Consider the following 26,680-nt stretch of genomic DNA (forward strand, 5'->3'; position numbering starts at 1 on the left):
CCTCTCCCCCCCTCCCTCTCTCCCCCCCCCCCCTCCCTCTCTCCCCCCCCTCCCTCTCTCCCCCCCTCCCCTCTCTCCCCCCTCCCTCTCTCCCCCCCCTCCCTCTCTCCCCCCTCCCTCCTCCCCTCCCTCTCTCCCCCCCTCCCTCTCTCCCCCCCTCCCTCTCTCCCCCCCTCCCTCTCTCCCCCCCCTCTCTAATCTAATTTGCGATAAAGCATTCTTGCATTCCTACTGTAAATAGCAGCTAAGCAAACTACATTTATAACAGTGCTTTCTTTGTATTTCTGCATGCCAGAGAGCTATTAATTAGACAGAGCTAGAATTTTTAACGTATTGTTTGAAATTTAGTTTAATGAGCGTTTCATAAATGAAGCATTCATGAAGCTGCTTTGTAAATATGTAACCCCAATGTGAAGAGCTCATGAATTGTTTTATCTCATCAGTTGCAACCATCCATCTAATCATGTGATGCCCCCTCTCTTCCTTCACTTCCCTATCTTTGTCCTGACTCTGAACGGAATTTCACCTCTCCTGCTGGGTACTGGTGAAAAATTGGGTGCCATGACAACAGCCCCATGCCTGGCACCTACCTGGCTCAGCTGGGATTTTCCCTGCGGTGGGGAGGGGTCTGCCTACCTGTGTGCCTGTAGGAGCCCTCCTTCCACTGTTAGGACCTTCCCGCGGCATTGAGTGTCGGGGCCAAGTCAGGTAAAATCTGGTGACTTTGTTACTGACTGGGTGTTGTATGCGTCCTGTCACCCCACATTCCCTGACCATGCCTTGATTTGCAGGGATTTGCCCGCCTGGCAATGGTGAAACCAGGACACCTTGAAATCCAAAGCCATGGCACTGCAGCTGTGGCCCTGCTGGGACCAGACAACTGCAAACATATTATTGGCCAGCAGCTCTTTGCGTCTCCCAATGGTCATTAAAATGTCTGGGGGGTGGCCTTGGATAGGTTTATAAGAGATAGGATTTATAATCCTCTAGAAAGGAATAATTTGATTATGAAAACCGCTTATTGTCACGAGTAGGCTTCAATGAAGTTACTGTGAAAAGCCCCTAGTCGCCACATTCCGGCGCCTGTCCGGGGAGGCTGGTACGGGAATAGTCAACACGGATTAGGGATAGTCAACACGGTTTTGTGAAGGGTAGGTCGTGCTTCCAAAATCTTATTGAGTTCTTTGGGAAGGTGACCAAACAGGTGGACGTGGGTAAAGCAGTTGATGCGGTGTATGTGGATTTCAGTAAAGCGTTTGATAAGGTTCCCCATGGTATGCTATTGCAGAAAATACGGAAGCATGGGATTCAGGGTGATTTAGCAGTTTGGATCAGAAATTGGCTCGCTGTAAGAAGACAGAGGGTGGTGGGTGATGGGAAATGTTCAGCTTGGAGTTCAGTTACTAGTGGTGTACCACAAGGATCTGTTTTGGGGCCACTGCTGTTTGTCATTTTTATAAATGACCTGGAGGAGGGCATAGAAGGATGGGTGAGTACATTTGCAGATGAGACTAAAGTCGGTGGAGTTGTGAACAGTGCGGAAGGATGTTACAAGTTACAGAGGGACATAGATAAGCTGCAGAGCTGGGCTGACAGGTGGCAAATGGAGTTTAATGCAGAAAAGTGTGAGGTGTTTCATTTTGGAAGGAGTAACAGGAATACAGAGTACTGAGCTAATGGTAAGATTCTTGGTAGTGTGAATGAGCAGAGAGATCTCAGTGTCCATGTACATAGATCCCTGAAAGTTGCCACCCAGGTTGAGAATGTTGTTAAGAAGGCGTACGTGTGTTAGCTTTTATTGGTAGAGGGATTGAGTTTCTGAGACATGAGGTCATGTTGCAGCTGTACAAAACTCTGGTGTGGCTGCATTTGGAGTATTGCGTGTAGTTCTGGTTGCCACATTATAGGAAGGATGTGGAAGCATTGGAAAGGGTACAGAAAAGATTTACAAGGATGTTGCCTGGTATGGAGGGTAGATCTTATGAGGAAAGGCTGAAGGACTTGAGGCTGTTTTCGTTAAAGAGAAGGTTAAGAGGTGACTTAATTGAGGCATACAAAATGATCAGAGAATTAGATAGGGTGGACAGTGAGAGCCTTTTTCCTCGGATGGTGATGGCTAGCACAAGTGGACATAGCTTTAAATTGAGGGGAAATAGATATGACAGATGTCAGAGGTAGGTTCTTTACTCAGAGTAGTAAGGGTGTGGAATGCCCTGCCTGCAACAGTAGTGGGTTCGCCAACATTAAGGGCATTTAAATGGTCATTGGATAAACATATGGATGATAAAGGAATAGTGTAGATGGGCTTCAGAGTGGTTTCACAGGTCGGCCCAACATAGAGGGCCGAAGGGCCTGTAGTGTGCTGTAATGATGTTCTATGTTCTAAATAGTGGTGGGCTTGCCTTGACCTTTCAGCTGGGAGAGGGGAGTGGGGCTATTCACATAAAAATCTGCCCTTGCCCTACAGGCAACAACTACCCTTGGCCCAGTGTTTACTGAATTTGTCAGTGCCTCACTTTGCCTGGGTTCTGACTCTCATCATCTCTCCCCTCTATTCTACTCTATCTTTGGTCACAAAACCGTCAGCTTTCTCAGTCATGCACTTTAGATTGCGGTCCCTAAACTCCGCTGCACCCCTGACCCTGGACCTTCGTCCAATATTCAACTAATTTGATCTTGCCTTGGAACACGATTCATAACCCTTCAATACTCCATGGTATCTGAGTGTTTTCATTATTATGAAGCACATTTTAAATATTTTATTTTATTACGGACATTATATTAAGTGCAGGTTATTGTCTTTTAGCCATTCAATGGGGTTTAGTTGCTGGACCTCTGAATCCAGTGCCAATTTAGAATTTTTGAAAATAAAATGTTTCTTGTGAATAAAAAAAACAAATACATTTTGAAAGTATTATTTCAGACCGTAGGTTATGATCCAATCATTCCTGCTGAAGTGGCAACTACATTTGGAGTCGAATTCTTGGTTCTGGAACACCTCTGGCCACAATGTGACTTCATCACTGTCCACACACCTTTAATGCCATCTACCAAAGGTAAGTCCATGTTTGGTGTCTCGCATGTCAGGGGACATTTTCATTTTTATGTGCACTTGAAGCTTTACTGTTGTTGCAAGTGGTGTATAATATATTTCAAATGTTGAACCTTAGTGGAGACCTACTTTGTCAGCCACTACACTGGCACTGGGGAAATCTCTGTGAGCAACTTCTTTTTAATGTAATTAAAGTTGTGAACAATAAATTATCTGGTTGGATTTATTACTATCCCTTTATACCCGTATCACATTCTAAGTGATCTGGGTGAAAGAAAAGCTGAAAAGTTCTGATGACAACATTTTGGATGTGTACAGTGAGTTGGTCAGCATCTGCAAACGGTGAGAAGCAGATTGATGATTTTGCGAAGGCTCTACTGTCAAATCATTAACTCATCTTTGTACAATTTGTCGGCTAACAAAATGTGTGTTCTTAGCACTTTACATTCTGAATACATGCCTGTAGTATGTTGACTCTATTTGTCTTTTTATTTATGTAAATCAAGGTTACGGGCCAGTATCCATTGTGCAGTTACACCAAATTTGAAAACAGTAAAGAAATAGAACACGACAAATCAAGAAACAGTGACAAAAACATATTTTAAAAGCTTGAATATTGCAATGAAACCATTAGAAGTCTTACAACATCAGGCTAAGGCCCAACAGGTTTATTTGGAATCACTAGCTTTCGGAGCATAGCTCCTTAATCAGGTGAGTGAAGAAGTTAGTGATTCCAAATAAACCTGTTGCATTTAAATCTGGTGTTGGCTTCTTACTATGCCCACCCCAGTCCAACACCTGCATCTCCACATCATTGCAATGAAAGGAAGACTGAGGCAAATAATAATCTAATCATCTTTATTAGTGTCACAAGTAGGCTTACATTAACACTGCAATGAAGTTACTGTGAAAATCCCCTAGTCGACATCCCCGAGTCGGTACCTGTTCGGGTACACTGAGGGAGAACTCCATATCCAATTCACCTAACAAGGACGTCTTTCGGGACTTGAGGGAGGAAACTGGAGCACCCGGAGGAAACCCAGGCTGAGATGGGGAGAACATGCAGACTCCGCACAGACAGTGACCCAAGCCGGGAATCGAACCTGGAACCCTGGCGCTGTGAAGTAGCAGTGCTAACCACTGTGCTACCGTGCTGCCATTACAGAGAAATACAGAGTTGCAGAATTTTGAAGTCCAAAACAATCGAATAGAGATTAAATGGTGATAAAATCTTCCTACGTGGTGAGGAAATAGGGAGAAGGAAGATGGTTGAAATGGTCCATCTGGAATTAAGCTCTCAGACATACTGATTATATTATTATCATTAAATATATATGAAGCACAATGGTTGAAGAAAGAATAAAAAGGCAGAATGTTATTTGAATGGAAAGAAATTGCAGGACTCCGTGGTACAGAGAGATCCGGGTGTCCTGGTACATGAATCACGTAAGTTTAGTATCCCAAGTAAGCAAGTGATTCGGCTGGCAAATGGAATTTTGGTGCTATTGAAAGGGCAATGGAATTATTAAAGTTGGAAAGTTTTGCAACAGTTGTACGGAGCATGGTGAGACCACATCTGGAATACTGCATACAATTTTGGTCATTTTACTTAAGAAAGGATATAATTGCATTTGAAGCAGTTCAGAGCAGATTCACTTGACTGATTGCTGAAATGAAGGAAATATCCAATGAGTAAAGGTTTGACCTGCAGCCATTGGAGTTTAGAAGAACGAGAAGTCATCCCATCGAAACATAAGATTCTGGAGGGGCTTGTCATAGTGCAAGCTGAGGGGTGTTTCCCCAGAGAGAGACTAAAATGAAGAGACCCACATTAACAATAAGGGGCCTCAAATTTAAGATAGAGATTAGATTTTATTTTTCCCCCCATAGAGGATAATTTAGTCCGTGGAGAGTAGTTGAGGCAGGGTCATTAATCTAACTCCGCTTTGAATATATTAAATGACTTCAAGTTGGGGGGGGGGGGGGGAGAAGGCCAATGGCCTACTCCTAATTCAGATGTATGTTTTTTGTCCCTTCTTCCACTTCAGCTGATATCACCGTATTCATTTTAACCCTGGGATGATCTTGGCTTGTATGGTTGAGTGACATATTGGATAAACTTATGGAGTCTTCGTGGAATTATGTTGTATTGTTTTAAGATGAAACTTCTCAATGATTCCAAACAATCTAATAATTTTGTTTCAACCAACAGTTTCGCAAGTACGTCCTTCAAGTCTGACCAAATGATTTTGCTTTGAATCTTTTTAATCTTTAGGGCTGTTGAATGATGAAACCTTTGCCAAATGTAAAAAAGGAGTCAAAGTTATTAATTGTGCTCGAGGGGGTATTATTGATGAGGAAGCATTGCTTCGGGCATTGGATTCTGGACAGTGTGGTGGTGCAGGACTTGATGTATTTGAAGAGGTATGAAGAAAATTGTATATTGCATAGCCTTTCATTAGAGTTATCGGTTTTTCTCCCCTACGGTTGAAATTCTGTAATAATTTTCAAAGAATAATTGTTAATTGTAATTGCATTATAGAACATTACAGCGCAGTACAGGCCCTTCGGCCCTCTATGTTGTACCGACCTGTGAAACCAATCTAAAGCCCATCTACACTATTCCATTATCATCCATATGTTTATCCAATGACCATTTAAATGCCCTTCATGTTGGCGAGTCCACTACTGTTGCAGGCAGGGCATTCCACGCCCTTCCTACTGTCTGAGTAAAGAACCTACCTCTGGCATCTGTCCTATATCTATCTCCCCTCAATTTAAATCTATGTCTCACCATGCTAGTCATCACCACCCTATCTAATCCTCTGATCATCTTGTATGCCTCTATGAAGTCACCTCTTAACCTTCTTCTCCCTAATGAAAACAGCATCAAGTCCATCAGCCTTTCCTCATAAGATCTTCCCTCCATACCAGGCAACATCCTGGTAAATCTCCTCTGCACCCTTTCCAATGCTTCCACATCCTTCCTATAATGCGGCGACCAGAACTGCACGCAATACTCCAAATGCGGCCGCACCAGAGTTTTGTACAGCTGCAACATGACCTCATGGCTCCGAAACTCAATCCCTCTACCAATAAAAGCTAACACACTGTACGCCTTCTTAACAACCCTATCAACCTGGGTGGCAACTTTCAGGGATCTATGCACATGGACACCGAGATCTCTCTGCTCATTAACACTACCAAGAATCTTACCATTAGCCCAGTACTCTGTCTTCCTGTTACTCCTTCCAAAATGAATCACCTCACACTTTTCTGCGTTAAACTCCATTTGCCACTTCTCAGCCCAGCTCTGCAGCTTATCTATGCAACATCCTTCCGCACTGTCCACAACTCCACCAACTTTAGTGTCATCCGATAATTTACTCACCCATCCTTCTACGCCCTCCTCCAGGTCATTTATAAAAATGACAAACAGCAGTGGCCCCTAAACAGATCCTTGTGGTACACCACTCGTAACTGAACTCCAAGCTGAATATTTCCCATCAACCACCACCCTCTGTCTTACAGCGCGCCAATTTCTGATCCAAACCGTTAAATCACCCTCAATCCCATGCCTCCATATTTTCTGCAATAGCTTACCGTGGGGAACCTTATCAAATGCTTTACTGAAATCCACATACACCACATCAACTGTTTTACCCTCGTCCATCTGTTTGGTCACCTTCTCAAAGAACTCAATAAAGTTTGTGAGGCACGACCTACCCTTCACAAAACCGTGTTGACTATCCCTATTGCACTTTATCACATTGAAACATCTCAAAATGGTTCAGTGAATTTCTGTTGGAGACCAGTGACACTTGTTGTAAGATAGATTTTGGATACTAAGAGAATTACGGGATATGGGGATAATGCTGAAAGCTGGGGTTGCGGTAGAGGATCAACCATGATCTTCATGAATGACCAGAGCTGACTCGAAGGCTCACAAGGCCTACTCAAATTTCTGTTTCATGCGTTATTACATAAGGTTTTGCCATGTCAGACTTGGGCTAGATTTTCCTTCTCTGATCATCAGCCTGCTTGCTTGCATCCCATTATGACCTTGAGACATTTTCTGAGTATGTGCTCATTACATATAAAGAGTATCCTGTAACAAGAAGGATGCTACTGCTGGGGGTTGGAAAATGCATTGCAGCAGCATTTAGACGGTGATGAAAGTGAATTCAGGGAGTGACGACAGTCACAGTGCCCAATGATCTGACAACGGCCTTAATGTTAGGCCTCAGTTAACTGAGGCATACAGGTTAATGTTTAGGCCTTAAGAAAAATTGTTCACCTTTTGGACAACCCAAACTCTACTGACAGCATCCTGGTCAGCACCGATCAATAATTATAACTAGAACCCTTGTGGTTCAGTTTTTATCTCCGCAAACCTGCCAGAAAATACCCTTTTAAAAATTGATACTTGAGTGCACATAGGCAACAGCCTGTGAATATAGTAGGAGATTATTTGGTAAATATGGTCAAACTTAGTTAAATCGTGCTACATGAATATCAGGTGTTTGCTTTATCTCACTATGTGGATTTATAGCATTTGTCAGAACTACATCGTGTTGTGTGGCACTATCATCGTGCTAAATAGAACAGATCCAGCAACTCAAGACTGGGCACCCATGAGGCTATCAGCAGCAATATTGTATTCAACCACAATCTGCAATCTCATGGCCCGGCATATCCCCCACTCTACCATTACCACCTTGTCAGGGGATCAGCCCTGGTTCAAAAAAGTGCAAGAGGGCATGCCAGGAGCAGAACCAGACATACCGAAAATGATGTTACCCTGGTGAAGCTACAACTCTCAACTATCTGCATGCCAAACACCATAAGAAGCAAGTGATAGATGGAACTAAGTGATCCCACAACCAACGGATCAGATCTAAGTTCTGCAGTACTATCACATCCAGTCATGAATGGTAGTGAACAATTAAACAACTCACTGGAGGAGGAGGCTCCACAAATAACCCATCCTCAATGATTGGGGAGCCCAGCACATCTGTGCAAATGACCAGGCCGCAGCATTCACAGTAATCTTCAGCTAGCAGTGCCGAGTGGATAATCCATCTAAGTCTGCTTCAGAGGTCCCCAGCATCACAGATGCCAGTCTTCAGCCAATTCGATTCACCCACATGATATCAAGAAACGCTGAATCAAGATACTGCAACGGCTATGGACCCTGACAATATTACAGCAAGACTTATGCTGCACAACTTGCCGCACGCACAGCCAAGCTTTTCCAGTGCAGCTACAACACTAGTATCTACACAGCAATGTGGAAAATTGCCCAGGTATGTCCTGTACACAAAAAGCAGGATAATTCCAAACCAGCCAATTACCACCCTATCAGTCCACTCTTAATCATGAGTAAAACTGATGTAAGGGGTCATCGACAGTGCTATCAAGCGGCATTTACTTAGCAATAGCCTGCTCCCAGTCTCTCATATTGGGTTCCGCCAGGGTCACTCTGCTCCTGACCTCATTACAGCCTTGGTTCAAATGTGGACAAAACAGCTGAATGCCAGTGGTGAGGTGAGAGTGACTGCCCTTGACATGAAGGCAGCATTTGCTCGAGTATGGCATCAAGGAGCCCTAGCTAAACTGGAGTCAATGGGAAAACTCTCCACTGGTTGGAGTCATACTTAGTACAAAGGAAGATAGTTGTGGTTGGGAGGTCAGTCATTTTAGTCCTGGGACATCACTGCAGGAGTTCCTTAGGGTAGTGTCCTAGGCCGAACCATCTTCAGCTGATTCATCAGTGACTTTCATAGAATTTACAGTGCAGAAGGAGGCCATTCGGCCCATTGTGTCTGCACCGGCCTTTGGAAAAAGCACTTTCGCCTCCAGCCTACCCCTGTAACCCAGTAACCCCACCTAACCTTTTTCTTGGAAACTATGGAGCAGTTTAGCATGGCCAATCCTAACCTGCACATCTTTGGACTGTGGGAGGACACCCACACAGACACGGGGAAGAAATGTCAGGGATTGCTTTGTTGGGGAGTTCTGGCCAGGGGGGGGGGGCTCTCCAGTTTACAAAATGGGGCAATGTGCGGCCTCGGCCGCTCGTTCCCTGTTGAGGCCCCTTATATACAACATGAGTCATGTTGAATAAAATGTGTTTCTCAGCACTGCAAACACCGGGAAACACGCTCCCTCTGGAACTTTGTTCCCATTTGGGTGAATCGAGTCCAGTGTTCCTTGTTCTAAACTAGCATTTCCGTTGTTATGGTAGATTAAGCTTGTAAGTATTGATGTCTTCTAATAAAGTGCACTTTTTATCTATAACTACAGAGTGCAATTTTCATTGCACTTCAACCATCAAAAATGGAAGCAAACGGTTCTGCAGCTCTGTTAATGGTTTGTGTTTTATATTACTGTTCTCAGGAACCACCGAAGAATCTTTTTCTCGTGGAGCATCCAAATGTAGTCAGTTGTCCACATCTAGGTGCCAGCACCCATGAAGCCCAGGGACGCTGTGGAAAGGACATTGCAAATCAAATTGTGGACATGGTGAAGGGAAGGTCACTGGTTGGAGTGGTATGTAATGTTGTTCCTGTTGTTGCTCGTTTTACTGGAGTGTGATTAACACGCCTCCGTTTAAAGGCCGTGTGCTTAACACTACTATGGCTCTGTATATGTAATTATGCTCGGAGTCGCCAGGTGCCGTATTGAGACACCGTCACAAGTATATCAAGGTCAGGTTCAAAGTAATAAATCTGTACACCGATTAGTAAGTCCAAACAATTGGTGTTTATTATAACAAATATAATAAATACACATGCATACGCTAAAAAGACTAACTTACTTCTAATACTAAACAACTAAATACTTATCTGGACAGGAACAGGCAAGGTCAGGGAACAAGGCCTTCGTCCCGTTCTTGGTCTGCAACTCTCTGAATCGGAAAGTTGTCAAGATCTAGCAAGGTCTGGATCACGTAGCGATCGTTGTATTGGCACTTACAGTTCGATGGCTGATGGCTCAACGGCTGGTGATGAAACTGGAGTCAGGATGCGATGTAACAAACAACAAACTTGGGTTGGAGTAAGCAAGCAGTCCTGAGCCGGAGCAAAAGCAGACCGAACCATGTGCGGGGTCTACTCTTATAGGTCCTAGAAGTCCGTGCCCCCTTGGGGCGGTTCTTTTACCTGCCAGGTATCGAATGGGCCTTTCCCAATCTATATCTTCCAAACCCCCCAATCTGAGGGTCGTTCCTCGATGGGTGGGGTGGTCCCTACGGCTCTTTGTGTTGGTTGCTGTGGCGCCATTCTGTCTGGCCATCTACTCAAAAGTATCCATTGATACTTAAATGTTTCTATTGTGTGGGGTCTGGATCTGGATCACCTCATTACTATGCAGATCTGTTTCCATTTGCACCTTTGGCTGAAACTCTGCACCTGGCCAAAAACTGGTTTCTGTACGTGCAGAATGCAAATTAGTCTTCTGCAAGCTGCTTGTCCTCACTAAGACTGTTTTTCCCTGCAGCCTGAGCAGTTCTCCATTTTGTAGCCCAGTGTCCATCTTAGATGGCTACACTGTGTTGTTTAAGTACTTTAAACGGGAACTATCATCGACCAAAAATGAGAAGAAAACAGTGGGAAAAGGGGTGGGATTCTCCAGTTTTCATTGTGTGGGACCTGTTGCAAGCAAGAATGGAAAATTTGGCATTCTATCCAAAACTACGTTAACTTTAAGCAGCAGCAGAAAATCCCAGCCGCAAACAAGGACGGAGTATTTCAGCCAAAAGCTGTATTACTGAAATTGGCCTTGCAAGAAAAGTTGTTCAGTAGTCAATAATAGCATTCTTATTGACTACTGAAGAAAGGAGATTTGGTGTGTGGTTTGATATTACTTTTTAAATCTATTTTCAATGGTAAAGGTAACTGATTGACATTATTTATTGTCCTTTGTTAGATTAATGCCCCAGCTCTTAGCCACGCCATGGCCCCAGAAACCAAACACTGGATCCACCTTGGGGAAGCACTGGGTTCATTGGCAAAAGCATGGGTTGGACAAAGTCACATGAAAGTGCAAGTTACAACGCTAGGTAAGTGACACAATGTGGGCAAGCATGATGTCCTTTTGTCTGTGAGAGTTCGGCACAGTTGTGGGAGAGCAATCCACTCCTGGTTGAGATGGAGAGGAATGGCTGTAGTAAAATGTGGCATGGCCTAGATATTAGGTGGTCTCTCTCGGGTCTTAGCTTATATTTTCTGGGTCCCGACTTGAAAATAGATTTTAAACACAATACCAATTCTTAGTATTTTTCCAAACTGTGAGTAACAGTGTTGACTTGTTTTGAGGTCCAAGATGCCAGACTTTGTGTTGCCCTACACTATTGCACTGGTACAGCTGGCCATGGGTTTCACTTTATCTGAGGGATGAAGTTAACTATAATTAAATTTGTTTAATAAAATGTTTCTGATTGTGAAATGGAGGAAATTCGTGGATGATTGGTTTTCTGGGGTGAAATTCTCCGACCCCCAGCAGGGTCGTAGAATCGCCCGGGGCTGCCTGAAATCCCGCCGTGGCCCGGTGGCGGGAATCTCGCCACCCCGATTAGAGAGGCCCCTGCGGTGATTCTCCAGCCCGGATGGGCCGAAGTCCCGCCGCTGGGAGGCCTCTCCCGCCGCCAAGGTTTGAACCACCTCTGTAACGGTGGGATCAGCGGCGCGAGCGGGTCCTGGGGGCGGGGGTGGGGGGTGATCGAACCCCGGGGGGTGCCCTCACGGTGGTCTGGCCCGCGATCGGGGCCCCCCGCTCAGACTCCGGGCCAGTGCCCTGGGTGCACTATTTCTCTTCCGCGGTCGCCATGGCGGAAGCGGAAGAGAAACCCACATCGCGCATGCGCCGGTGGTGACGTCAGCAGCAGCTGGCCGCTGACGTCACTGCTGGCGCATGCGCCGACCGGCGAAAGCCTTTCGGCCAGCCCCGCTGCCGGGGGCGCCGGTTTTTTGCGCCAGTCTTCTGGTGCCAACCGCTCCGGCGCGGGGCTGGCCCCCAAAGGTGGGGAGGCCCGACCCCTGAGTGGTTGGCGCCACTCCCCTACGCCGGGTAGGGGAGAATCCAGCCCCTAATCTGTATTGTGTGGAATAGTCCAATGCATTTTCCATAACTACTTTTGATTGAGCTTCCGGGACTTGGAGAAATAAGTAAGGAAGTTTAATGCCTAGAAAAATATATTTTTGCTGTTTGGCTTGCAAATCTAAAATATATGGGGCGGGATTCTCCCAACGGGAGACTAAGTGCCAACGTTGGAGTGAAAACCGGAGTGTTTCACTCCGACATCGGAGGCTGCTCCTCGCCCCCTATTCTCCCACCCCTAGGGCCTAGGAGCGGTGCCGCATCATTTACGCGCACCGGGCCTTGGCGCCGTGTAAATTACGCGGCCAGCGCCGCATCAATGACGTCAACCGTGCATGCGCAGTTGCCGTCCTCCCTGCGGGTGCCCCGCAAGAAATGTCGGAGTGATCTTACGGGGCGGCGGAGGAAAGGAGTGCATCTCTCAGAGAGGCCGGCCCACCGATCGGTGAGCACCGATTGCGGGCCCACCCCTTTTGAGCCCCCCTGGTCCTCGATCCTTCCTCTCTCTACCCCCACCTCCCACCACAGGCTGCCCCCGCAGCATTCCCGCGCTGTTCACGCCGGCAGCGACCAGGTGTGGTCGGCACCGGTGTGAACACATCGTATTGGGCAGGCCGCTTGGCCTATCCGGGCCGGAAAATCGCCGCTCACCGAGCGGCCAGCCGTAAATATCGGCGCACCATTTTTGGGGTGGTGGGAGAATCGCATGCAGGTGCCGGGGCGGCGTGACTGGACTCGCCCGGCACCCCCGCGATTCTCCCACCTGGCTTGGGGGGGTGGGGGGAGAATTGCGCCCATGATGTTGGGAGTATAAAAGAAATTAGCTGTACTGGAATTTTGATTCACAGTTGAAGGCATATAAACAAAGGGATAAATACTTGAGAAGAAATATAATTATGATTTAAATTATGAAGCTTTTTCTGTAATTTTTAAGGTGCATCCTTGAAAAATGTTGAGAATTGTTTTGCCACAGCTGTGATTGTTGGGCTATTTAAAGGAGACTTGGAGAACCACGTCAATCTCATCAACGCATCCCTGATTGCAAAAGAAGCAGGAATTACTGTAAGTTAATTACTTTGTGATTTTTTTTCATGAAAGTAATGCACATTATTTTAGCCTTCCACATTAACCTAGGGGGCTGGTTTAGCTCAGTGGACTAGACAGCTGGTTTGTGATGCAGAACAAGGCCAGCAGCGCGGGTTCAATTCCTGTACCAGCTGAGAATTCTGAATTCTCCCTCTGTGTACCCGAACAGGCGTCAGAATGTGGCAACTAAGGGCTTTACACAGTAACTTCATTGCAGTCTTAATGTAAGCCTACTTGTGACAATAAAGATTATTATAATAACCCGGTGATGAATTGTCTGTTCATGGTCAGAAAAGCTGTTCCCCTAACATAATAATGTATTAACAGACATGTTAGTACATCTGTTATTAACATCTAGATATTAATTTTATTAAGTCTTTTTAAAAATTCATTTATGGAATGTGGGTGTCGCTGGTTAACCCAGTATTTATAGCCCATCCATAGTTGCCCTTCAGAACATCATGATGAGTTTCCTTCTTGAACCTCTGCAGTCCTTCAGGTGTAGGTACAACAACTGTGCTGTTAGGGAAGGAGTTCCAGTGACGGTGAAGCAACGGTGACTTAGTTCCAAGTCAGGGTGGTGAGTGACTTGGAAGGAAACCTCCAGGTGGTGGGGTTCCCAGGTATCTGCTGCTCTTGTGCTTCTCGATGGTAGTGGTCATGGGTTTGGAAGGTTATTGTCGAAGGAACCTCGGTGAGTTACTGCAATGCATCTTGTAGATGGTACACACGGCTGCCACTGTTTGTCGGTGGTGAAGGGTTTGAATGTTTACGGAAGGAGAAGTAATCAAGCGGCTGCTTTGCCCTGGATGGTGTTGAGCTTCTTCAATGGTGTTGGAGCTGCACTCATCCAGGCAAGTGGAGAGTATTCCATTATGCTCCTGTCTTGTGCCTGTAGATGGTGGACAGGCTTTGGAGAGTGAGGAGGTGAGTTACTAGCTGTCGGATTCCTAGCATTTGGCCTGCCCTGGTAATAACAGTATTAATATGGCTAGTCCAGTTCAGTTTCTGATCAATGGTATCCCCCTGGATGTTGATTGTGGGGGATTCAGGGATGGTAATACCATTGAATGTCAAGGAGCGGTGGTTAGATCCTCTCTTAATAATAATAATTGCTTATTGTCACAAGTAGGCTTCAATGAAGTTACTGTGAAAAGCCCCTAGAGCGGTGGTTAGATCCTCTCTTGTAGGAAATGGTCATTGCTTGGCACTTGTGTGGCTCGAATGTAACTTGCCGCTTGTCATTGCAAGCCTGGATATTGTCCAGCTCTTGCTGCATTTGGACATGGACTGCCTCATTATCTGAGGAGTCACGAATGGTGCTGAACATTGTGCAGTCATCTGCAAACAATTCCCGTACTGGCCTCCCCAAACAGGCTCCGGAATGTGGCGACTAAAGGGCTTTTCACAATAACTTCAGTGAAGCCTACATTATTATTATTAATATTATTATTATTATTATTATTATATTATTATTAATGTCCAAGGCAGTCACTCTTACCAAGGCATTCAGCTCTTTGTCCATGTTTAAACCAAGGCTGTAATGAGGTCAGGAGCTGAGTGACCCTGGCAGAACCCAAACTGAGCGTCCATGAGCAGGTTATTGCTGAGTAAGTGCCGTTTGACAGCACTGTTGATGACTCCTTCCATTACTTTGCTGGCCGGATTGGATTTGTCCTGTTTCTTGTGTACAGGACACACGAAGGCAATTTTCCACATTGCCGGGTAGATGCCAGTATTGTAGCTGTACTGGAACAGCTTGTCTAAGGGCGCGGCAAGTTCTGGAGCAGGGCCGGCTCAAGGCACCGGCAACTCGGGCAGTCGCCCGGGGCGCCATGTGCTAGGGGGTGCCAGAGACTCGGGTCCCGCGCATGCGCAGTTGGGCCGGTGCCAACCAGCGCATGCGCGGTGGCTGCCCTCCCCCGCGGTCCGCCCCCTCGGTCCGCCCCCTCCCCTCGGTCCCCGCCCCCCCCCTCTCGGGTCCGCCCGCCCGCCTCGGCCCCGCCCCCAATGGCGCCGAAGTTCAGCTTGCCTGGGGCGCCAGCAACCCTAGGGCCGGCGCTGTTCTGGAGAACACGTCTTCAGTACTATTGCAGGAATATTGTCAGGGCCCATAGCCTTTGCAGTATCCAGTGCCATCAGCCGTTCTTGATATCACGTGGAGTGAATTGTTTTAGCTGAAGTCTGACATCTGTGATGCTGGGGACCTCTGGAGGAGACCGAGGTGGATCATCCACTCGGCACTTCTGGCTGACTTGCAAATGCCTCAGCCTTGACTTTTGCACACATGTGCTGGGCTCCTCTATCATTGAGGATGGGGATATTTATGGAGCCTCCTCCTCTAGTGTGTTGTTTAATTGTCCTCAGCCATTCACTGCTGGATGTGGCAGGACTACAGAGCTTAGATCTGATGCGTTCATTGTGAAATTGTTTAGCTCTGTCTATCACTTGCTGCAAATGCTGTTTGGCACACAAATATTCCTGTGTTGTAGCTTCACCAGGTGGACACCTCATTTTTGGTATGCCAAAAATGCACTCCTGCACTCATCATTGAACCAGGGTTGATCTCCTGGCTTGGTGGTAATGGTAGAATGGGTGATATGCCGGGTCATGAGGTTGTCAATTGCGGTTGAATACAACTCTGCTGCTGCTGCTGGCCCACAGCGCCTCATGGATGCCCAATCTTGAGTTGTTAGATCTGTTCAAAGTCTATCCCATTTAGCACGATGGTAGTGCCCCAGAGTACAAAATCTGAAGATGGGACTTTGTGTCCACAGGGACTGTGGCATGATCATTTCTATTGATTGTCATGGACAGATGCATCTGCAGCAGGCAGATTGGTGAGGATGAGGTCAAGTATGTTTTTCTCTCTTGTTGGTTCCCTCACCACCTGCAGCAGTCCCAGTCTAGCAGCTGTGTCCTTTAGGACCCGGCCAGCTCGGTCTGTGGTGGTACTACCAAGCCACTTTTGGTCTTGGACATTGAAGACCCCCACCCAGAGCATATTCTGTGCCCTTGCCACCCTCGGTGCTTCCTCCAAGTGATGTTCAACATGGCAGAGTACTGATTCACCAGCTGATGGTGGCCGGTACGTGGTAATCAGCAGGAAGCTTCCTTGCCCAGGTTTCACCTGAAGCCATGAGACATCATGAGGTCCAGAGTTTGTGATGCTAAACGCATTTTTGTGTTTTCAGCTATAAAAGAACATTTAATGAAATAGTGGATGCTGCATGGAGGTATAGTTCGTGCACAAAATGTAGGGTCAGTCTATTTGTTTGAATTCAGAATTATCCAGCCCATGGTGCAGATTAAAAGGGCAAGCTATCCTGTGCTCGTAACTTATCAAGACTAGCTGGTTGTCCTTATCACTGCCTGCTTTTGGTGAAGGGGCTTTGGTAAGCATATAAAACAGAACAGTGCCATTTAATGAGGCAGCGCAAAGGTGGAGGATGGTGGTTGTTTTTTGAAGTTGATGTTTCCCTTCAGTAATATTAGCAGCTTTCATGGAGAATGTTGGAAAGTGAATGTTGTCTCTCCAGTGCACGAACTTGGGAGAAAGTGAAGAAGAAATCTCTTGATAGCTGCTAAGTTAAATTTTGTGTACTTTTTTCTAACTTTTTAAATATTGGTGTAGAGGCATGTTAGCAGTCAATTTGGTTTTTTATTTGAGTTAGAACTACAAAAGGAACATAAACAGCACTCTTGACAACTAGCCAAATGCACAAGCTGTGTTTTGGAGCATAGTTATAGGTATTGGTTTGGATATTTGGCTGGATAGCTTCCTCGTTCCAGCATGAGGCATTTTTCTCTTTGCTTGCAGAAGCAGCAGGATGTGTAGCCCCGGAAGGAGGTGGGTCACCGAATATTAAGGGTCTTCATTATTCTTATTCAAAGAATGTCATGTCATCATTTATTCTAAACCCATTCTTCTATTGCAATAGGTTCCGAGGAGAGGTAAATGGGAGAGACCATTCTCTAGACTCAACTGAGCACCCTGCAGCATTCTGCATCACCCACTCATACAGCAGAAAGCACGTGCACCGAAGCATCCACTGCAATGTCAGTTAGTGAAGCAAAGAGCGTAACTGAAAAGAAATGGGTGCCTGGTGGCTAGAGGGTCAGTCAGAACTCCAGCAACTGAGTTGTCCAAAATTGGACCTTACAGGGCCAGGCTACAAATATGATTTAATAGCTCAGCATAAGCAGATCTCACAGCCATTTTGGAACATGTTTACAACATACACTTGTTTGGGGACATCTACCCACAAATTTGCATTTCTGCATCAGTAAGTTCCCTACTTTCAGTCATAACTCGTGTAACAAATGCTGTTTTTGGGGCTTTAGTGACCTTGAGCAGCCTTTGCATTTACTATGACAGAGAACAAATTATGCAGGCTTCAGTGCCTCATCACTGCCTGTTGATTTGATGCCATTCAGATTCCTGTCCATATTGAGGCAGTACCCAGTGGCATCAGCTTGGCAGGACATAACTGAGATGATGTTTTCTCTCAGGCCAAAGCTACATCTGTGTCCTATAACTGCCCTGATTTTTAATGATTGCAGATATTTGCATAACACAAAATCCAAATAAGCACTATATCATTGCCTATGGCAAATTGTTTTAGTGACCAAATACAAGGGGATCACTTTGTCCCTAGATGCATATATTGCCAAACTGGCAGCAGCCATCCACATCACTTCCTCCAATTGAAAGAAAACAGTTTGGAAATGGTCTTACTCCGGAAACCCCGAGTCTTATCCCAGTGTTTCCTAAGTCTTGTCCCAGTACCCTACCTGTCTTACCTTGGTATCCCGGAGTCAAACCCAAGTACTCCCTCTTGCCCTTGAATGTACAGAGGCACTCTCCAAAGTGTGCTCGTCAGGTGCGCATCTTTCGAGGCCAGTCACACGTCGCACCATTCTAGCATCACGCCGCCTTGGATGGATATTTTGACAGGGTAGGTACGATTCTGGCACGTGGGCCTCATTAATGAGATGCCAATGTATTCAAATGAGGTTCCCAAAGTTCAGCAAAGGGAAACGCAGCCCACCGCTGATGGGGGAGGGAACGATCACAGCAAGCTTTCACGCCAACATAACATGCGACCTTTGCTTTCTCGCGATATGTTTTGCTCCTGTCACTGAACCTGCCTCATGCGAACGGAAGCAGAAAGTCCTAGCCATGGTGTTCATTAGCGTCTGCCTTATAACACTGGCTGAGTGAGTATTCTTTTGAACAACAACAACTTATATTTATGTAACACCTTTAATGTAATAAAATGCAGGAAGTTTCTTCACAGGAGTGGTATGGAACAAAATTGGATACCGAGCCACATAAGTAGATATTAGGACAGGTGATCAAAAAACGTGGTCAAAATGGTAGTTTTGGAAAGCCTTACGGAGGTAAGAGGAATGGAAACAGATGAGAGGTACGGAAACAGAGCTTTAGAAAGGAATTCCAGAGTTTATAACCAGGTCACCTGAAGGCATTACCGCCAATGGTGGTGTAATAATGCAGTCGTCTTTGGTTTCTTAGCCTAAGTTGTCCTCTGCTTTTCATTTGAGCTCCCTACTTGTTTCATGGCAATTTCCTTACAGGATAAATAAAGTCCAGAAGACAGTAAATAATATTGGATATTTTAACAAAGCTTCAATGTTTTCCTTCTGATTGGATAGATGAGCACCTGAAGGAGGGTAGGCGGAGACGAAGGGATAAATGAGGATAAACTGAACCTTAAATTAGTCAATGGCATCCAAAACCTGCAAGCCATGACACCGTAATATAAATTAATGAAAGAGCCACCACATCTTCCATTGTGATGCCTTTGGAAAGTGTACTGTTTATAACTGTTAATCACCTCTATGGGTTGATCAGGTGCCTATTGTAACTCATCGTTCAAGCCAGTTCACAAACCAGAATTTTCACTGCCCTTGCAAAATTTGTAGCATATCAAATTTCGCCACCTGTGTTGAATACAAAAATGGTGTTATTCGTTAAGTGTTTCACCACATAAAATTGTTTGCTGTACACTTGAAGATGTTTAAGATTCTGTTGCTGTTTTACAATCCATCAAACCAGAAGCATTCTGAAGAGAAAATAATTTGAAATTGTTTAATCTTTCCACGGTTCTTGTTTGAGGTGTCTGCTCATCTTGCGTAGTTCCAAACCTGTCTGAATTAGGTTCAAACCCTACTGTTGAACTGAATGATAATTCTGGGGTGGCATTAAAGGGCTGCTTCATTGTTTGAGGTGCCATCTTTTAAATGAGGTTGAAAGGAGGGCTTCAATTGTCTGCAATGGTCAAAAATTCATATGACATAAGTTGACTGAACTGCATATTCTGGTGCCCTGGCCCACCTTGTCCCCTCATCCATCAGCAGTAAAAAGGCATTATCTGGTCATTTATACATTTGCTGCTTTTGGGGGGGGGGGGGGGGGTGCCTTTGCAAATTGGCTCCTACATTTGCCAATATCACAATAGTAATCATTGATCGTGAAGCACCTTGTGAAATTTTAATTAAGATGCTTTTATAAATGTGTGTTCTCTTTCTTCCAGATAACCACTAAGCACAGCAACTCAATGCCAAGATCTCCCATGAATGCGTGTGCACTGGAGATCTTGAGTCCTCATGCCTCCCATAAACTTCTGGGTTCTGTACAAGCAAATATTCCTGTGCTACTGAAACTTGATGGAGCAACGTTTGGACACGTCGTTCCCCTGAAAGGAAATCTATTGATTTACAAAGCTGTGCAAAATTCTCAAACGTTGCCATCTGTTATTGGTAAGTAATGCAGCTAATTGTTCTCATATTGAAGACCCCCATATTTATTGCCTTTTTTGACTTTTCAGCGTCTGTGTTTATCTAATTGTTTTGATTACTTGCACTTGGTATGGTTAAATATAGCAATAAAGTTCAAATTATACCAATTAATGTTGAATGATAGATTTGCAATGGGTAAATGGACCAGGTAGTGCATTACTGAGTCTTAAGTCCATGTATGGGTTTGGTCCCTGGTCTGCATTAATTTGGCGTATTACAACAAGAACTACAATTAGCCTCCTTCCTACATACTTGGATTGTGGAATTCTCATTCCTAATCACTATCCATTAAGTCCTGAAGGAACTACATGTGCTCTTCTAACCAGCCCACCTAACAGATATACATCTTGCAAATTTCCAGCAGTTCCAGTTGAAGCTATTAAGACTTGATTAGGTTAAATTTTTGCGCTCTCGGGTAGAAAGTAAAACGATGCCTCTAAACGGTTTCAGTATTAAGCAGTTGGTATCACATTATCAATCCTTATTCCATGGATTACATAATTTTATTTTGTTAAAACTCAGTTTTGGTATGCAAAGTCATAAATACTGACACTTCCCTGAAAGGTGGTGGCCACTATGAGCTGCCACCCCATCCCACCAAATAAGTTAATTTATTTACTTATGCATCGTTCAGTAGTGGCACCTATGCTTCTGATTCAGAAGCGCATGGATTTAGACTTTGCTCCAGGCCCTGAGCACATTATCCAGGCTACCAGTTCAGTGCAGTGCAGTATTTTTGGAAATACCATATCTGAGATAAAATGTTAAATTGAGCCTCCATCTTCTCTATTCGGGGGATGTAAAATATACCACAGCAATATTTTAAAGGACTAAGTTCTCTGTCCTGACCAATATGTAGTTCTCAACCATATGGGGCAGCATGGTAGCATAGTGGTTAGCACAAATGCTTCACAGCTCCAGGGCCCCAGGTTTGATTCCCGGCTTGGGTCACTGTCTGTGTGGAATTTGCACGTTCTCCCTGTGTGTGCGTGGGTTTCCTCCGTGTGCTCCGGTTTCCTCCCACAGTCCAAAGATGTGCAGGTTAGGTGGATTGGCCATGCTAAATTGCCCTTGGTGTCCAAATTGCCCTTAGTGTTAGGTGGGGTTACTGGGTTATGGGGTTAGGGTGGAGGTATGGGCTTGGGTAAGGTGCTCTTTCCAAGAGCCGGTGCAGACTCGATGGGCTGAATGGCTTCCTTCTGCACTGTAAATTCTATGAAAAACACCATCAGGTGTTGTCACCTACACTGTAGGTGTAGGTACAGGATCGTCACCACACCCTGTACTGCAGTGAGACCTGGACTGTGCATCAACGATACACAAGAGAGCTAGGGAAATTCCATCAGCAATGTCACTGCTGCATCCTTCAGATTATTGAAATGACCATTGAACAAACAGCAGTGTGCTATTGAAGTCAGCTCCACGAGCTTTCAGGCAAAACTGCAAAATCCGCTTCCATGGGTTTATGCCACTCTAGATGACATCGAAGCACCTCGCCTGCCAGGTCTTGTTATCTCAACTCTGGGGAGGCAGTGGCATAGTGGTATTGTCCCTGGACTAGTAATCCAGAGACCATGGGTAATGCTCTGGGGTACCGGGTTCGAATCCCACCAGGGCAGTTGGTGGAATTTGAATTCAATAAAACTCTGGAATTAAAAGTCGAATGATGACCATGAAACCATTGTCAGTTGTCGTAAAAACCCATCTGATTCACTAATGTCCTTTAGGGCAGAGAAATCAGTCATCCTTACCTGGTCTGGCCTACATGTAACTCCAGACTCACAACAATGTGATTGACTCTAAGTGCTGTCAGGGATGAGCAATAAATGCTGGCCCAGCCAGCGATGCCAACATGCCATGAACGAATAAAGGGGAAAAACCTCTCAAATAGCCAACATTCTAGGGGAAGGTGAAAAAAACACTTCCAACACGCTCTGCAGCTCTTCTTGATACGTTGCAGCATTGGCTTTAATGACTGGGTTAAGCTTGCTACCAATCATTCAAAATGCCAAAAACTTGTCCATCAAGCTGCATCATGCATTGAGTCCAAATGCCTTAATGGTAAAGCAGAGCAGCAACAAAGGAGGAAAGTGAGGAAAGCTAAGTGGGAGGGGGACGAGGCACGAGGCAGGACATCCCATGAGGTATTGGGATGCAAACATCTTGAGGGTTGAGAATCCGCCTTTTCAGTCACTTGAAGACCCATATGCAACTCTAAGTAGACATCATCCTTGAATCAAGGGACAGCCAACAACAATGTTGTTATAAAGTGCTTTTGGATATTCTGAGAAAATGAAAATTGTTATGTGAAAGGAAATTCTTTATTTAATCAGTTTTTTTCCCAGATGGAACATGTTCCATTTATCCATTACCCTATTTTCTGTTAAAATAATTCTCAGCCAATATAGATAATTGTTTCCTGTATCCATGAACCTTATTTTTTCTTACTACCCTATCGTTGAGCTAGAAAGTCGAGAAAAGGTTGCCACCGCCTAAAGAACCCTTGTACCGATCCTCTCAGGGCGAATTTGACCTTCTCTAGCTTAATGAAACCCGCCATGTCATTGATCCAGGTCTCCACGCTTGGGGGACTCGCAGCCTTCCACTGCAGCAAGATCCTTCGCCGGGCTACTAGGGACGCAAAGGCCAGCACACCGGCCTCTTTCGCCTCCTGCGCTCCCAGCTCCACCCCAACCCCAAAAATCGCGAGTCCCCATCCTGGCTTGACCCTGGATCCCACCACCCTCGACACCGTCCTCGCCACCCCCTTCCAGAACTCCTCCAGTGCCGGGAATGCCCAGAACATATGGGCATGGTTTGCTGGACTCCCCGAGCACCTGACACACCTGTCTTCACCCCCAAAAAACCTACTCATCCTAGACCCAGTCATGTGGGCCCGGTGCAGCACCTTGAATTGGATGAGGCTAAGCCGCGCACACGAGGAGGAAGAATTCACCCCCTCCAGGGCATCAGCCCATGTCCCGTCTTCGTTCTGTTCCCCCAGCTCCCCCTCCCACTTAGCTTCCAGCTCCTCTACTGACGCCTCCTCCGCCTCCTACATAACCTTGTAGATATCAGATATCTTCCCCTCTCCAACCCAGATCCCTGAAAGCACCCTGTCGCTCACCCCCCTCGCGGGAAGCGAAGGGAATCCCTCCACCTGCCGCCTAGCAAATGTCGTCTTTATACTTTTTTAAAATCACATCCCATAGTCCCTGAACATTTTTCCTCTGGATAACAACATTTATTGATGTATTCGTGAATGCTGTTCTGTCACACAAACACTTGTCGATTTTCAGCTAAAATATCTTTGTCATATGTTTTTTTAAATTCTCAGTATATTTTCCTTCTCTTAAATTCATATTTAATATGCCTATATTTCTGTTAAATTCATCTTGTGTGATCGCACTTCTACACTTAAGAATGATTGGTATTGATTTTAAGAGTTTTAAGATACTATTAAAAGAACAGTTTAAATGATTGACTTTGGATAATCTTGGCATTGTGATATAACTGGTGACTGCTCTGGTGAAAATAAAAATGCAGCTTTTTTTATTCAGGTGTGCTTGCTTCAGCTGGAATCCAGATCGAGTCGTACAATGTCTCCGCTGTTTTGGATGGAGAACAGTGGAGTATTTTGAGCATTGCGTCATTATTAGTAGATCTGAATCCTCTCGGACAATATGTGAAAATGGTGACACAGCTGTCAATATGAATAACCATATTCCATTTTAAAAACCTACAGTGTAATTTAGAAGTAGGTTTAATCAAAAAGTTGTGGATAACTTGAATTTACTGTAAGAAAAAACAGGATTGCACTTCAACCACAATGCCTTTTCTTTCAATCTTTTCAAAAAAAATTGTCTTATCAAATCTAGTGCAATTAAGATGATAACATGTTAAAAAGCTAAAGTAAAACAAAGCCATTGTATAAAGTGTACATTGTTTATTGACCAACTTGTCGGTTTCTTTGAGCTCCACCATTAACCATGAAGGTTTTGTTGCAAAAGATGTCATTATTGCAGTAATAAAGATCATTTTGAAACCAGATTGAGAAATATTGAACTGCTGAAGCTCTTCAGTCCTCATCATTGTTGCCCACAACTGCCCTAATGTAACCTTTTAGTCAATTATTTTTCTGCCTTGCCAACTGAATAATTTCTGGAGCAGTTAACAGGCAACCATCAGCTTGAATATGACCACTTCTAACCTTGTGAAGTATCAGATAAATTTGTTAAAGATAATGAATCTCTGGTCATTTGATGTTATATGTCACAATCTTTCCCAACACTGTTCATGACAAAAGACAGCTTCCACTGATGGGCCTGCACTTCCTGTCGTTCAGCACTTAACGTGACAATAATGTGAAGGTGAAAGAGATTTAACACAAAGGCTTGGTGGTGAGTCATGCTTTTGGATTCAAGCCCCATTCTGAATTTGAGCACAATCTTGGTTTACACTCCACTTTTTGAGGTGCTGCCTTATGAATGAGATGCAAAAGATCCCATGGCAGTTGGGAAGTTCTTCTGTTCTAGCCAACATTTATCCATCAGTCAATGCCACACTACAGTTTAATTGTTCATTTAAGTCTTGCTATTTGTGAGAGCTTGGTGTATGAAAATTGACTTGCATTTTCTGGCAACGACTGCACTTCAGAAGTTGATAATTGATTTAAGTGTTCTGTATCAGGAGTTGTGAAGGGTGCTAAATGTTGTGCAACCATCTGCAAACATCTCCACTTCTGACATTATGATGGGGTGAAAGTCATTAATTAAGCAGTTGAAGATGTTTGATCATGGGACACAATCTTGCAATCATGTTCTGGGCAGAGATGATTAGCCTCTAATAGAGGCAATCGCCTTCCTTTGTGCTAGATATGACACCAACACTTCCGGTGACAGGGATTTGCTGAGTAGTCATGAGCGGATGTGCTGAGTAGTCAAGAGCAGCAAGGGACATGAGCGGCGAGCAAGCAGGTCTGTGGACCTGAAAAGCAAGCCCCCACCCCATAGGGCGATGGATGGAAGGCGTTCCACACCAGGGAATTGAAGGTGATGAGGAATGACATCCAGGCTGAGATAAAGTCGGCGGAGGCGCTAGCCACCATACAGATGGCTCTCGATGGCATAGGAAAGAGACTGGAAGCTCAGAGGAGCACTATACAGTATAGGAGCTGGAAAAGGCATCGATGGACCAGAGTGACCGAATCATCACTCTGGAGTCCAAAATCAAGAGGTTGGTGGCGACCCATGGGGAGTCTGAAAGGGAATATCGAGTACCATGAATATTGGTTGAGGCGACAGAACATCCGAATAGTGGGCCTGCCAGAGGGAATTGAGGGCAGAGGTCCGACCGACTACGTGGCCCAAATGCTGAGCAACATAGCGGGGAGCGACAGCTTCTCCAAGCAGCTTCTCCAAGAGATCAATGTGGCTCACAGGTCGCTCTGACCAAAGCACAAGGCGTGGGAGCGTTAATAGCCAAGCTGCACATGTACCAGGACCAAGAAAGGATGCTTTGTTCGGCTAGAAGACATTAACTGGGAGGGACATGAAATCAAAGTCTACCAAAACATTTATTTTCTATAAATTTAGATTGCGCAATTTTTTTTTTTTCCAATTAAGGGGCAATTTAGCGTGGCCAATCCACCTAATCTACACATCTTTGGGTTGTGGGGGTGAAACCCATGCAGACGTGAGAATGAGAGTCTGCCAAAACATTGTGGCGGACCAGGAGAATGGGAGTCTACCAAAACATTGTGGTGGACCAGGCAAAGTGAAGGACGGAATTTAACCAAACAAAGTCAACCCTATATTAAAAACAAAATCCAATTTGGGGTGCCGTTCCCAGCCCAAGGGCGGGATTCTCCCCTACCCGGCGGGGCTGGGGGTCCCGGCGTAGCGGAGTGGCGCTAACCACTCTGGCGTCGGGCCTCCCCAAAGGTGCGGAAGTCTCCACACCTTTGGGGGCCAAGCCCTCACATTGAGGGGCTAGGCCCGCACCGGAGTGGTTGGCACCATGCTGACTGGCGCCAAAACCGGCACCGGCGGCCTTTGACGTCCGGGTCTGGCCGAAAGGCCTTCGCCGGTTCGCGCATGCGCTGGTGGTGGCGGTAGCTGCCGCTGACATCACCACCGGCGCATGCAGCCTGGGGGATTCTCTTCCGTGTCCGCTATGGTGGAGGCCGTGGCGGCGGCGGTAGGGAAAGAGTGCCCCCACAGCACTGGCCCGATTGGTGGGTCCCGATCGCAGGCCTGGCCACCGTGGGGGCACCCCCCGTGGTCCAATCGCCCCGCGCCCCCCCCCTTCCCGGGGGCCGATCCCACCGCCACCAGAGGTGATTCAAACTTCGGCAGCGGGCGAGGCCTCCCAGTGGCGGGACTTCGGTCCATTGTGGGCCGGAGAATTGCCGCAGGGCGTTCGGTGCGGCGGTTTCCCGCCCCCGCCAATTTCTGGGTGGCGGAGAATTTCTGCCACGGGGGGGGGGGGGGGGCGGGATTTTCTGGTGGCCCCGGGCGATTCTCCGATCCTGCTGCGGGTCGGAGAATTTTTCCCAAGATCTGGGTAACATATCAGCCGGGAACACTATTTTACTGTCTCTGCAGAGGTGGGCGAGTTCGT

General features: G+C 45.8%; 1 protein-coding gene across 1 annotated transcript in view; it reads left to right on the forward strand.

Annotated features, from left to right (window-relative positions):
- Positions 1-24,109, forward strand: part of phgdh (phosphoglycerate dehydrogenase) — a 67,740-nt gene extending 43,631 nt beyond the window's left edge. Inside the window, exons 6-12 of the mRNA XM_038789459.1 lie at positions 2,924-3,056; positions 5,328-5,476; positions 9,452-9,604; positions 10,982-11,114; positions 13,086-13,213; positions 19,795-20,020; positions 23,620-24,109. Coding sequence (XP_038645387.1) covers positions 2,924-3,056; positions 5,328-5,476; positions 9,452-9,604; positions 10,982-11,114; positions 13,086-13,213; positions 19,795-20,020; positions 23,620-23,774 — 1,077 coding nt within the window. The 3' untranslated portion in view covers positions 23,775-24,109. The remainder of the gene's footprint in view (positions 1-2,923; positions 3,057-5,327; positions 5,477-9,451; positions 9,605-10,981; positions 11,115-13,085; positions 13,214-19,794; positions 20,021-23,619) is intronic.
- Positions 24,110-26,680: the final 2,571 nt, after the last annotated feature.

This window comes from Scyliorhinus canicula, chromosome 2 (assembly GCF_902713615.1).
Source record: "Scyliorhinus canicula chromosome 2, sScyCan1.1, whole genome shotgun sequence".
In the NCBI taxonomy this organism is placed as follows: Eukaryota; Metazoa; Chordata; class Chondrichthyes; order Carcharhiniformes; family Scyliorhinidae; genus Scyliorhinus; species Scyliorhinus canicula.